The sequence below is a fragment of the Thunnus albacares genome, chromosome 15, assembly GCF_914725855.1.
Source record: "Thunnus albacares chromosome 15, fThuAlb1.1, whole genome shotgun sequence".
In the NCBI taxonomy this organism is placed as follows: domain Eukaryota; kingdom Metazoa; phylum Chordata; class Actinopteri; order Scombriformes; family Scombridae; genus Thunnus; species Thunnus albacares.
Window position 1 is genome coordinate 22,684,301 of NC_058120.1, and position 13,855 is coordinate 22,698,155.

The 13,855-nt window shown below is 38.2% G+C and overlaps 1 protein-coding gene across 3 annotated transcripts in view; it reads left to right on the top strand.

The window, feature by feature from the left end:
• The window catches only part of nin (ninein (GSK3B interacting protein)), a 28,647-nt gene extending 15,065 nt beyond the window's left edge, over positions 1–13,582 (top strand). For 2 of the 3 annotated variants that reach the window (XM_044374254.1, XM_044374253.1), the window contains exons 17-28: positions 3,972–4,070; positions 4,173–4,242; positions 4,344–4,511; positions 4,591–4,707; positions 4,988–5,101; positions 5,362–5,508; positions 5,666–5,845; positions 5,974–6,105; positions 6,195–6,296; positions 6,550–6,642; positions 11,009–11,122; positions 12,500–13,582. In XM_044374254.1, coding sequence (XP_044230189.1) covers positions 3,972–4,070; positions 4,173–4,242; positions 4,344–4,511; positions 4,591–4,707; positions 4,988–5,101; positions 5,362–5,508; positions 5,666–5,845; positions 5,974–6,105; positions 6,195–6,296; positions 6,550–6,642; positions 11,009–11,122; positions 12,500–12,715 — 1,552 coding nt within the window. In that variant the 3' untranslated portion in view covers positions 12,716–13,582. Of the gene's footprint in view, positions 1–1,126; positions 3,575–3,971; positions 4,071–4,172; positions 4,243–4,343; positions 4,512–4,590; positions 4,708–4,987; positions 5,102–5,361; positions 5,509–5,665; positions 5,846–5,973; positions 6,106–6,194; positions 6,297–6,549; positions 6,643–11,008; positions 11,123–12,499 lie in introns of all 3 variants that reach the window. The other variant, XM_044374255.1, reaches the window with a different exon arrangement.
• The last annotated feature ends 273 nt before the right edge of the window (positions 13,583–13,855 follow it).

The window sequence follows — 13,855 nt, forward strand, 5'->3', positions numbered from 1 at the left end:
TGAGAGACTTTTACTTGTGTTCATGTCATAGTAAATTATTCATCAATAAAACTATTAATAGTTCTGAAACATGCATTATTTACAGGAATAGTTCAACATTTTGGGGAAATACACTTATCCGCTCTCTTGCCAAGAGTTACATGAGGAAAACTTGTACCACTCTGATGTCAGTTTTAAAAATTAAGCTACAGCCAGCAGGCGCTTAGCTTAGCATAAAGACTGGAAACAGAGGGAAACAGCTGGCCTGGATCTGCTGGCTCTGTCCAAATGTAAAGAAATCTGCTTACAAGCACCTCTAAAGCTCACTAATTAACTTGTTACATCTCGTTAATTTAGTAAACTGATGTGTAAAAATGACAAGCTGTTTTTTTTTTTTTGTGTTTTTTTAATGAGGTCTATGTGCAGGACTATTTCATGGCCAGGTGCAGTGACTTCCTGGAGTTTTGTCTGTGAAGTTTGTGTTTAAAATGTGTTTAGAACTACATATTAATTTTATACAGTATATCCTAAATACTACTGATCACAGTATATTGTGAAACAGATAAAGAAAAAGGAAGCCTACTACGCACCTCATCCTAAACACAAATGACTTAAACGCATCCCACGATGAGCGTCATATCAGTTGCAACCTCTACATGTGCAGTATTTCCCTTGTCTGCTTCTGCTGCACATTGTATTGTGGGACAAGTGTCCACACACACACTACATACTTAAAACCTGCTTAGAATTAGTATTTAGTATGGATTAGTCCTCTATATAAACCCCTTAATGAAACCTCTATTTGACGTTTTTACACCTCAGCTTTTGTGTGGATTAAACAATTGTGTTAAGCTTACTAATTAACAAGTTTTATAAGTTTTAAGAGAGGCTGGTAGTTGGATTTTTTACCTTTTGGACTAAGCTAAGCTGGCCACCTCCTGGCTGTAGCTTCATATTCAATGGACAGATATGAGAAAGTTATCAATTTTCTCATTTAATGGTTGATAAGAAAGCAAAAAAGCTATTTTTTCAAAATGTTAAAGTATTTCTTTAAAGTAAAATGCTGAAAAAGTAATGTTTTCATGTTTGCTGTACTATTGAGAGTTCAAAACTGCTTCTGTAACAATCATTGAATAACCATGTACAGGAGGGAAATCGAGGTCAGCTTCTCCCAAAGAATCAAGGAGGTAGAAGATCGTTTCTCAGGTGATCAAGAATGTGTCGCAGAGCGTTTTAAGGCTGATATATTGAAACTCGAACAGCACTACCAAAGTGAGCTGAAGGCGCTCTCTGAAAGCCACGTCGAGCAGAAGCTAAACTGGGAGGCAGAGGTGCAGAAGGCCCTTGAGAACGCTGAAGAACAAAGAAAAATAATGGAGGAGGGCATGGAGCAAGAAAAAGAGAGCCTAAATCAGGAGTGGACAAAAGAAAGACATGAGCTGGAAGGTATTCACAAGGACGAACTGGATGCGCTGGTGATGAAGAACCAGCAGCTGCAAAATGAACTGGATAACCTCACTAGTATGGCCCAGACTAAAGAAATAGAGCTCAGCAGGCAGCTAAATGACCTCCATAACCGGCTTCAGGAAAACCTGCAGACCAAAGAGGAGCTTCTGGCTCAGTCTGATCAGAAAGCAGTTGAGGCTGAACTTCTGCTAAATCAAATTGTGGAAGATTTTAAACAGGAGAGGGAAGAACTTATGAGTAGCCAGTCAGAACTTGAGGGAAAATACAACGAGATGCTTTCAATTTCTGAGAGGCAGGTAAGAGAGAGGATTGAACTGTTAACTGAGCGTGATGACTTAAAGATGAAGATAGAAGAGCTGGAGATGCTTCTTAAACAGGCAGCAGTGGACTTTGATCTGGAGAGGAAGGAGCTACTGGAACTTATCTCCAGTCTTGAGGAAAAGTTAAAAGATAATCTTAAGAATGAAGATCTTGTAGCAGAGCGAGATCTGTTGAGAATGAAAATTGAAGAGCAAGAGATGGAACTCAGTCGGGTTTTGGCCGCTGCAGAAAAGGCTGAGAAGATGGAAATAGTTGAATCAGATGAGGTGGAGGAGGTACTAAACCAGGAAACATGTTTGGCACCCTCTGAAATCTGTCTCGATAATGTTATTCTTGCCGATTCCAATCAGGAAGTAGTTTGTTTGTCACCAGTTGAAGCAATTCTGGATGAAAAAGAGACTCTTGATGCAATGGACGGATGTCCTGAAAATATCCAAAGTGCTACTGATGATGATAAAGAAGACAACATGCCCGAAATACAGACGGATGCCACTGAGAACCAAGAAGAAGCTGATGAAATTGTCATGCAAGATAAGATGACTGAGGACTCAAATGTTGTTGGCGGGGAATGTGATGATCAAGTTGTTGCTGCTTCAGAAGATTACCAAGTTGGAGTTTCAAGCCCCGAAGAAGCTGAAAAAGACCCAGATGTAGTCTGTTGTTCTGCAAAAACTGAACTTTCTCATGAAGAAGACCCCTGTGACAACCATGACCCAGAATCCTCAGTTCCAGGCGAAAATCATTGCGGTGATGCTGAAAATTTGAAGAATGTTGAAAACAAAAAAGAGGCTGTTTCCTCAAATAGTCAGTGTGAAGTGGAAGAGTTCGCCTCATCGCTCGAGGCATTTGAAGGTGATGAAGATGCAACAGCTGGTGAGAACAAAGTTGCTCACGAATCATGTGAAGAGGAGAACAAACCTCAAGATGTGCCAGCTGAAGATGAGCTGTATCATGAGACTGCGGTTGATCCCTCAGCGCTGGGAGAGACAGGTGACCCTTATGAACTTTCTCTAGAGGATGCTGAGGATATTTGTCTACCGAGCGTCTCTCACGAGCCGGAACATGAAGTTGAACTCGATGAGGATGCTGACTGCGCACGTGATTGTTTGGAACTGCTGGATGAAGATGGTGATTGTGAGCACCAGGATTTTTCTCTCTTCAAGCTACAGGCTTTGTATAACACCGCTACAGAGGAGAACATCCTACTACATGAGAAGATTACTTTGCTTCAGCAGAAAACAGAAATCCTTGAAAATCTTTTGGCTCATAACAATGAAAAGATCAAAACCGGCCAGCAGGTGTTAGAGGAGAACTACAGCCTCAAAGTCAAAATGCTGCTGTTAATGGAGCACATCAAAACGCTGGAGATAAAGGCCTTAAAAATGACGGATCTTCAGATTAGATACGAAGATTGCATGTGTGAAAATGCCAAACTGAAGGATCAAAACGGTGAACTTGAAAAGAGGGTTTGGAGCCTCGAAAGCAGGATGAATGTTTTCCACGATTTCCAAGACCAGCAGATTGCACTTGTGGATGAGATCAGCAGGATGCGAGAGGAGAACAGTAAGCTGTCCGAGTTGTTCAGCGACTTGGAGAGGCAGGGTGACGCGCTCTCGGCCGTGCAAACAGACACCGGATCCCCACAGAGCCCCTCAGAGGAGTCCTTCCTGGATCTGAACAGCCAGGCGGTGTCTGGCCTGCAGGACTGCTGCATGGAGTTTGAGATGCAGAACATCAAACTCCGCCAAGCCATCACAGAGCTGCAGGACAAGTCGCAGACATTAAATGAAACGACACAGGTCCATAGGTAATGTGGAGGAAAAAAAACAAACTAGGATCCCGTCCTCCTGTGTCTGCAGTGGCCTTTGTTATCCCAACCCTCTCGTGCTTTGATTTTCAAGAGCACTCTTTTGTTCCCAAGCGCAACGTAGTGCTGTTGTCCTACCTGTGATTAGGCTCCTAATGCTCCTAAACCTTTTGTGCAATGATCGTGGAAAACTTGTGACTTTGCTGCTTTGCTCCCTGTAGATCACCAGTGGAAAGTTCAATGTGTGTAAATGGTAGAATGTGTTGCTTTTTAATCGATGTGTTGCAAAGAATTTCCTATCAATGTTCATTTTTTATATCATCCTACTGAATTCTGAACACGTTTTCTGAGAATTATGGTTTTATAATAGCTCTTAACTAGTTTTGTCTGTCTGTAGATCCGAGGCCAGTCGTCTCGCTGAAGAAAACCTCCTCCTCAAGCAAAAGATCGAGGCGTTGAAGGAAGAGGACTTGAAAGAGGCCCAGGAAGAGTTGACGTAAGAAACAACACATTTAATTTGCGAATAGCCATTTCTGTGAATTTTGTTTTGTAATGCAAACATGTGACATTGACATTTTTTCCTGTTGTTAAATTTTAGTCAGAGTTTGGAGCACTTTAAAAAAGAGAAGATTTCGGCTCAAAAGGCAGCAGAGATGTTCAAGAAACAGGTAAATGTGACTTGATATTATAAAGAAAAGTTCCTAAAAATAATTTTCTCTTCACACATACACCCTTCCTTCATTCAGTTCATTTACCTCCTCCTCTGCAGATTGTAGTGCTGCGTTCGCAGAGCCAGCAGCTAGAGGATGAGAAGGGGATGCTGTCAGAGAAAAATGCAGAAAATATTGCTGACATGGAGAAGCTAAAACAGCAGCTGGCAGAGCTGATAAAGGAGAATGAAAGGAGGGAGGCGTTCCCGGCTGACGAGAAGAACAAGGTAAACAGTGTTTTGTGACAAGACTCGCGGTCGTCATGGTGTCATAGCGAGTAGTTAATCGGTGGCTGTTTTGTGTTAGCTGGCAGCTTGTGTGTCTGCTCTGGAGGCAGAATTGACCAAAGCTCTGGAGGACACTGCACAGCTGGAGGAGAGGAATACCCAGCTGTCACAGCAGCTCTCTAGTCTCAGAGAGAAGGTGAGCATCGGGTCACAGGCATTTGAACGGATCTAATATTAACCACATAAAGCACACACAGACAGAGTGCAAAAAATATTAACACCTCGTACTCTTGCCATGAAATGACCCACTGAATGAACTGATCTTCAATAATGAATCAGAAGAAATGCTAAAGTATTTTTTATCTTTGGGGCAGCTGTGATCTACTGGGATATTTCTGTGTGATCTAGCATTAGCAGTTAAGTCCTATAAAGAAAGGATTGTTCCATTACAACTGTCATCTTCTTATTGTTCCTAGATGGTCAATGTCGACTCGATGGAGAATCAGCTCAGCCATCTGGTAGAGGAGCGAAAGAGTGTGGGGAAAGAGGCTCAGGGCCTCCGCAGCCAGCTAGCCAAAACTCAGGAGAGGGTAAGAGTCTGCCACAACTTACAGAATCCTCAATACTGTTGTTTTAATAATGAGCTCTCTCTTTAGCAACTGCTCGAGAACTGCTTGTACGAATTTTTGGCTTGAGTTATTTAAACAAGATGTGGGGGGAAAAAAACTACTTGGCAACTCTAGCTGACTAACTGGAAGAATCTTATTTATTTCACCAATTTGTTTTGGCACCAAGGTCTTCATCAGGGTGATTTTTATATTGAAATTAAGGGGGTTTTTTTCCACTCCAGGTAAAGACGGCAGATGAAACTCTTCAGGCTGCCAACCATCAAAGTGCTCGTCTTAAGTCAGACGTCCGTCTTTTGCAGCAGGAGAGGGATGCCCTCAAACATGATGTTGCACTGCTGCACAAACAGCTGCAGAATGCCAACGATAAAGTAAGACATGTTTTATTTCTGTGACATGGCAGACTGATCAAATTAGTTATTAAAAGTGTAAACCTCATACTCAAGACAAAGAGAAAGATAATGTCTGCTCAATTGTCCGGACAAGGAAGCACAATTTTGACAATATCTTGATTTGTGTTTATCGCAGAACCACATTCTGGAGATGGCCTTGCACTCGAGCGGTCTCCAGAGTCAGAGCAAGAGGCTGTACAGAGATGAGGTGTCTCTGCTGAAGGATCAGGAGCAGCAAGTGCTGAGGCAGGAGAACGAGAGGCTTCAGGCAGAAGTGCAACACATCAAAGGAGACCTGGTGCAGTCCAGAGAAAAGGTGATGAGTTATTTCTACCTTTTTTTTTTTTTAAAGAACTGCAATGAACTTAACAAACCCATAGTCATATTAGTAGTGTTCCTTTATCTCTGTCACTTATCTATGAGCTTGTCATTTTCTCTGTGCAGGTCCGACAGCTTGATGCCACCATCCTGTCCCTGAAGCAGCACAAACACAGTCAGTCCTCGCTGGTGAAGGCCTTGGAACAGGAAAACGCCTCTCTGAAGCAGGAACTAGAGGCACAGAAGGAACTGACCAGAGTAAGAGCTGCATTATGTGCTCTCTTCTAAACATGCCGATTATGAGGTGCCCTCTTATATTCTTATCGCTTTATGTGCATCGGTTTCAGGGTTGTGAAGCTGGAGAAGGACACACAGAGCTGGAGAGCCTTCAGCAAGAAAATGAGGCGCTCAAGGCCCAAATGGCTCGACTGTCTACGCAGCTCCTAGAGGTACCAAACTTTTTCTGTTTTTATTACATTAGGTTTTACAAAACAGTGTTATTTAAATAGGACATTAGCTTTCAATGCATTTGTTATCTGTGGCTGCAACTTTTGGACTTGTCTTCAACCTAATTTTTTTCCAAATATGGAATTAAGACTTCTCAATGGCAGTTCATTATTAACACATACATTCACCTCATACTGTACATGTTTCTCTTCCAGCTATGTTGCGCTTCTCTTACTCTTGTTTTCCTACTTTCAGACGTTTCAGGCTCAGTTGGTTGGTCTTCTGCCTCCGTCACCTCACAGGATGCCCAGGGGACAGCATCGCGGTGAAGATCCAGACAACATGCAGGTACGATACAACCAGAACCTTCACTCTTATCAGACCAGGTCAAATATATATATATGTAGTTGAAAATATATGAGCTAAATGAAAGATACGTGTCTAAATTCTACACTGGAGGGATTAAAAAGTTTAAATCAACACTTAGAAATTAAAATTAAGAGTCTACTTTGAGCTTAGATTTAGTGCCATTGCATCATCGCATGGTTTGGTTTTTCATTCATCTCCTGTCATTTCTCTGTTGTTGCATCATAGTCATTTGTCATAATGGTCATAAATTCATTATTAATGGCTACGAGAAGGGAACAACGAACTACATCTCATGTTGGAAATACTACGGGATATAACGGGAGTTAAACACCCAGTGCATTTCTGTCACTGTCACTTTGGTTTAGAAGGTGTTTCCACTCAGTTCAGGTGCTTGTGGATTAATTTGCTTCCTGACTTTTATTTTCACGTCTTTTAAGCAAAAAACAGTTAAACTAAATTATCATAAATGAAAAAGAAATGTAATAACTCACCAAATTTTTCATCATCACAGCAAATACTGTATAAAATGTTAATAATAAATTGCTTAAAAGTGTGTAAATTCTCAAACACCTGAACTGAGTGACACTTTTCCATTATCTGTTTGTTTTAATGCTCGGTTTGCTGTGCTCCTTGTTTTGGTGCCTCTCACAGATCTTCCATCTCAGCGCCTGTCTGTCCTCATCTCCTTGTGTCGTGTGTGTGTGTGTGTGTGTGTGTGTGTGTGTGTGTGTGTGTATAGAGTTTACTTTTTGGGTTTGGTATTTAGTCTGTGGTGCCTTTGTGTCTGTTCGTTGTGTTTCTGACTCACTGTCACTGTCTTTATTTAATTTTCCATCTCGGGACTGAAGTGAGTTGCTTTGGTGAGATCCCCCTGGGTGTGTTTTTTTTTTTTTCATTTGTCACCTTTCGCAGAGTCACGTTGCACAAACTTCCGTCTCTCTCGCCACCAGATAGATGTCATTTGTTCAGGTTTATATGTAAATAGAGCCAAAAACAGCCAGTGAATTCTATTAATATCTGACGTTCTGTTGTGTCATTTCTATCTGTAGCATAATACTACAAGTCATCAATAGGTGATCATGAATGTCGTGATGTTAGGGTAAACATGACTAAACAGTTTGCACACTTTTTGAGATCCCATTTAATATATATATATATATATATATATATATAACAGTTGTGTATATTATAACTGTACATTTATATTGTCAGCTTAGAATGAGTTTTTTTATTTTTGTGTCTGATCATTCACGTGATTTATCCCTAATGGGATTATTCAGACATACTAATCAACAATAAACATTTTGATACGTATACCTGCCAGTAACAGCCTACATATTGTGTCCCAGGTGATAATAGATACACACAGCCTCACATAGATATAAATACAAACATATTATACAAAATATAAACAGAAATAACCCAAACAAATCAAAATCTACATAACCAATTCATTGCATGTCTTATTATAGTCTGTAATCCATAGAGAGTATGAAGCTTGTACCTATTTTAAGTTATTTTTCTCCTATTAAGCTTACAAATGGTTAACAAAGTGTTTATTAAAATGAATACCATTTGAGGGACTCACAAGAAGGATTTTTTTTAAATGGTCAAAGTAAATGCAGCACAGACTGAGATATTTTGACTTTTAGCTGGATCTTACATTTCCCATAATGCAACTGATTAGCGTCTGAGGGCATCGTCAGAGTTTTTCGGGGGTTTGTTTTAAGACTTTGGAAGGGTCTTCCACATCCACAGAAAACATTATACAACTATTTTCAGTCTGAGTAGAGTAAAAAAGTATATAATACACAACTTTTATATAAAATGGGATCTCATAATGATTATTTAATACATTGAAAGATGAATGATCATATGAATAAATGCTATATACTTGTCCCTATACAATTAAACATTAAGTAGATAAATACAGACAAAATATGCAATATATAACCATGACATTGTGATATAATCTCATACATTTTTGAAAGTGAGCTTGTTATTTGATTGGCTGTCCAGCACAGGAGCGAGTCACATGACCAGCTCTGCCTATTTGTCTTGATAAAAAGACAAACTTTAAGATAAGTGTCATTATGAAATAAAACAGTCATTGGGGGGGATTGGCATGTATTTGGCATGAAATTGCACTGTGAAGTAACTTTTTTGGAAAATGGACATTTTGAAATAAAAACAAACAACTAAATATAAATGACCTGAAATAAACTGTTGCTGTGAAAAGAAGCAACTAATAATTATTTGTATTGCCGATTTAATCTGCCAGTTATTTTCATGATTAATCATTTGGTCAATAAATCAAATCAAAAATGGTGGAAAACACCCATCACAACATCCTGGAGTCCAATATGACATCTTCAGATGTTTTATTTTGTCCAACAAAGAGTTCAAAACACCCCAAAATATTACATTTACAGTCATGTAAGACCAAGAAAAGTCTTCAACCAGTGAATATTTGGCATTTTATCACAACAGTTGCCGCTTAATTTTCTGTCAATCGATTAATCGTTGCAGCCATAATTTTATAAAAATGTATAAGATTATTTTAAAATGTCATGGTTATATTAAATATATACAGTATATATTCTCTGTATTCATTCATATGATTATTTCATAATGTCTTATTTATTTAATATTGAACACACATCTCCATATATAAAATCCCTGTGTTAAAGCGTGTTAACTGACTAGTCTTGCGTAGTATTGTAGTGTATTTGTAGGATCAGAGAGGAGGGTAGAGCTCTGGTGAAGTGTACCTGCCTTTTCTCTCCAGGGGCCGATGCCGGAGCAGCGGGCGGCTCACGCAGACAGCTACCGGCGGATCGGTGGATTGTAACACCAGCGTCTTTCCCTGCTCTCCACTTTAGCCTCTTTTTTTTTTTTCCTCCTCAAAGACTGCTCTGCTCAGTCCTGCTTCTTCCTCTGCTACGTTTCGGAGCAAAAAATCTCTAGTACTGTATACGCCGCCCCTTTCTGCATCCTTATAGGAGATTGTGAACAAATGTGGTGCCTGATTCAAAAGGCATGAATGTGTAATTGTATTGCACTGCTGCTAGGTGGCAGGAAAACACACAAAACGGCCCCGGATTGTTTTCCCAATGGGATTTCGATTAAAACACTGACATTATTATTAAAAATGTAAAGTTTGTCAGACACGCCATATCAATTGTAACATCTATATACGTACAAACTTACAAAGTTTTGTCTTGACAAACTTTAATTTTTTGAAAGCAAATGCTCTGTGCATTTTGTAGTGGAACTATCTTTGTTGATTACAGGGAATCTTTTTTTGTATTTCTGGGAATGTTCTGTTATGCACTTGTACCATTTATCATTGTTTGAGACAGGGTAAATCCTCAGAGGCTGAATCTTGTGTGACAGTTTGCCTTATGATCATCGAGGAGTGTTAAGTTGAGGCGAGGTTAGTGCCTAACAGCCTTCTGAGCCTTCTCTAACAATCAAGCAGTTCCAACCCGTTGATATAAGCTGTTACTGTGTCCAGTCAGGGTTTAGAGAGGTTTGTGAAGGAAAGTTTTCACTGTTTTTGTCTTTTTGTCGTTTATGCCTGTATTTCTTACTTGACACTATACATAATTGAATGTTTCTTCAAGCTTCCTGTTGAATTTGTTCTTGTATTTGTGTTCTGGGCCTTTGTGTCGCTGCTGCACAACCAAAGTCATTCACATCTTTCTGGGTTTTGTTTTTTTTTTTTTTTTTTTTTTTCTTGAGCGAGGACTGTTCAAACACAACGTCACTCAGCTGTTAACTCTCAATGTTAATCTGGTATTTATTTATTTATTATTAGAAAATCCACGTGAAGCGTTCAAGATGAAATCACTGTTTGTAGTGTGTCATTAGTACAATGTGTCGTCATCTATTACTGTCATATCTGTGTTTGCTTTTTGAGTCATTTAGTGATACTTTTGTAAAGACTCAAATGTATTTTATTTTATTATTTTGTTAATTATTTTAATATAATCATGTTAGTGTTTATTTTATTTATGCATTAAATTATTTTTGTAGAGGTATCTGGAATACATGGCATAATTTTATACCTATTTATATTTTATTTATTTTTTTTAGCGCATTGTCTTCTTCTTCTTTAGAAATGTACCAGACATCATTTAATGCAGAAATCAAGATAAAATAAAGCATCTAGCTCACAAGAATGTGGTCTGTGTACTGTGTGACTTCTCTCACCAACACAATTTTTAGTTTACACCAGTTCAAAAGCTTAAAAAAAAAAAAAAAAAAAAAAAATCAAATTCTCATTCATCATTTTATTGCATTTGAAGCAATTTGATGATATCCTTCGCTGTCTTCTCACCAGGATGAAAAGGAGAGGAAGATGAAGAATATGGAGGAGCGTATGAGGGAAATTGAACTGTCGCTGCATAACGTCAAGCTGCTGCTCAAAGAGAAGGTCGCTCAGCTTAAAGACCAGGTCAGTTCAAAAAGCACATAATCACCTGAAGAATAAAAACAACTAAAGGTAAAAAAAATACTCACCCAAAACAAATCACACGATGGCTTTTGAAAGATTTTCGAAGGTGTTAAAATCATGGAACTTAGTAAAGAAAAAAGTATGGAGTTGTTTTGTTGAAGTTGTGATTTATGGTAAGTATCTAATGCACCTCCTGAAGGACTGAAGGACAGGTGTGTATGAAAATGATGATCATTTGAAAAAAAATCATTTCAAAACAACAAATACTACATCAACATTTTAAAAAAAAAAAATCATTATCAAATAATTACTGAATATCAAACAAGCAAAAATAATCAATTTTTGCTATAGTCATTTGTCCATTTCAAACTGACCTTTTAGAAGATCCATTCTAAATGTGGTTTCAATGTATTTAGAGGTTTATCTGAAGATAATATGAGGCCTCAGCCGTCTGAGTCAGTCAAATAAAGTGAGTATCTTCCACAATTTGTCTTTTTGGTTTAAAAATTTTTTTTTAAAAAAATCCCTCATTGTGTCTCATCAAACAGTGTTTTCCTGTAACAAAAAGAGGGAATTTGGCACTACTGTGAAAGATACTGACTTGATTTGACTAATTTGGACAGCTGAAGCTTCACATTAGCTTAAAACTAATTTAAATATATTTTTGTACAGAAGGAGGTTTGTGGACTTTGGCCTCCATCACTTATATTAAAAGTGCATTATGAAAGGGTCTCTTCATGGCCAGCATGAACAGGAGGAATGATTACAGCAAGAAAAACATTCATTTGGGGACCTGACTGTTGTTTTAAGACAGACTTGAAAAATTGTGACCCCGTCCTTTAAAACAATATACATAAATTATCTCTTTAAAAGAGGTAAATGGGGAACCATCCCAACTAAACATCATAATGAAATATCAACTCATTATTCAGGCTCTTAGGGGAAAGTAAAGTGTAGCTCCAATGAGTTTCCCTTCTTTTGAGAAGTGGGTCAAGGTTTCCCTCTCTTGGAGGAAGATCAACTTTCTGAATGCCAACAAAACAAAGAGTTGGAACATGACAGCGAGCGCCACTGAAGTGAAACGTGGCAGGATAACTGAGGTCTGCTTTCCTAATTGAACTTTTGTTTTCACTAATAGCAAAAATGCTTCATATAAACAGTCTGATAAGTATCCCTTAAATGTGTTTATTAAACAATTATGGCCAAGATAAGTACAGTTAAGAAATAAACTTGTCAGACAAACTGTTTCTAAACTGACACAAGCTAAAACTTTGGCCACTTAATTTAACATCCAGCGACTAGTAACTTACACCTAATAAGACTTAAATTTGAATTATAAAAAGTCTTAATCACTGAATTTCTCTGACTTTTTTCCAGCTGCACAAGAATGGCAAAGCGGACGTGCTGATCAAAGACCTGTACGTGGAGAACAGCCAGCTGCTGAAGGCTCTGGAGATAACCGAGCAGCGGCAGAAAATAGCGGAGAAGAAGAACTACCTACTGGAAGAGAAGATCTCCAGCCTGAACAAGATAGTGCGCGACCTAAACCCTTCGCCCCTCCCGTCACTATCTTACCACTTTAAATGTTCGTAACGCATCGCTCAAAATGTCAAGGGAGGGGTTCAGGATGTTAACAACACTGGCGAAGCCAAATGTGAGTGTCCAAAGTCCACCAACAACTTTTTATTCTTGATCAAAATGCACACAAAAAACATAGTTTTCAGCTGCATGTCCACTGGCATGTTAGCTTAAATTTTATTGTGTTGCATATGCACTACTTTTTATTTGTTAATTATATTCTAAGCAATAATTAGCTCATGTTTTGTTGGACCTACGAAGACCCAAATGTGACGCTAGATGGTAAAGAAAACGTGTGCTATTTTACTGTAAGTTACACTTTTAAAATATTTTTTAAAGCTGTTACTAGTAAATGAGTAAATATTTTACCATGACACTATATATTTCTCCTTCCAGAGAGAGAAAAGTATTACTTGTAAAACTGACACTGAAGTGCACTTTTTATATAAGTGTTCTTTTGTCCGTGTTGTCAAAGAGATTAGTTGTGTTAATCTGTCAGTCACTTCCTTCTCGAGCCCTTATGTAAAGACGAAACTTGTCTGTCAGTGGTTATTCATGTAAACAGAAAAGTCAAATAACCTGGTGACCTTTTCCAGGTATTTGCTTTCATTTTAAAAACAGCACCTGAAGTTACATTCACTTTTAAATGTCTGTGAAGTGGCAATACTTACTATTTAAATACACTCGAGTAAAATACTGTGATCTGTTGCAATGTCTAAAGTGTCAATATGTAAAGCTGCATTTTGCCATCATGAATGTCTTTTGATTCAAATGAAGGATCTTGTATTTGTATTTGCTGCAAAGAAAGCACTAAAGTTGAGAACAGGGTAATGGTTTATGTTACAGGTATAAATAATAATAATAAAGACTACATGGATCGTGTTTGGTTTGATTTCTTTATTAGATTGATTTGTCTTATATCTGAATACTTTATTCCACCAATGTTCATACTTGATATATATATTGTAAATTTAAGCAAAACTTTGAATGCAGAACTTTAACTTTTTAGGGAACATTTTTATTATATTACAGCTTTTTTGTTGTTGTTGTTGTATAGTTATTTTTTATCACTAATGAGGCTGACAAAAAAATGACTTGCTGCTCAAAGTGCAAAGGTTGCATCACCTATTCTCACTCAGTTTAGAGTCAAAACAA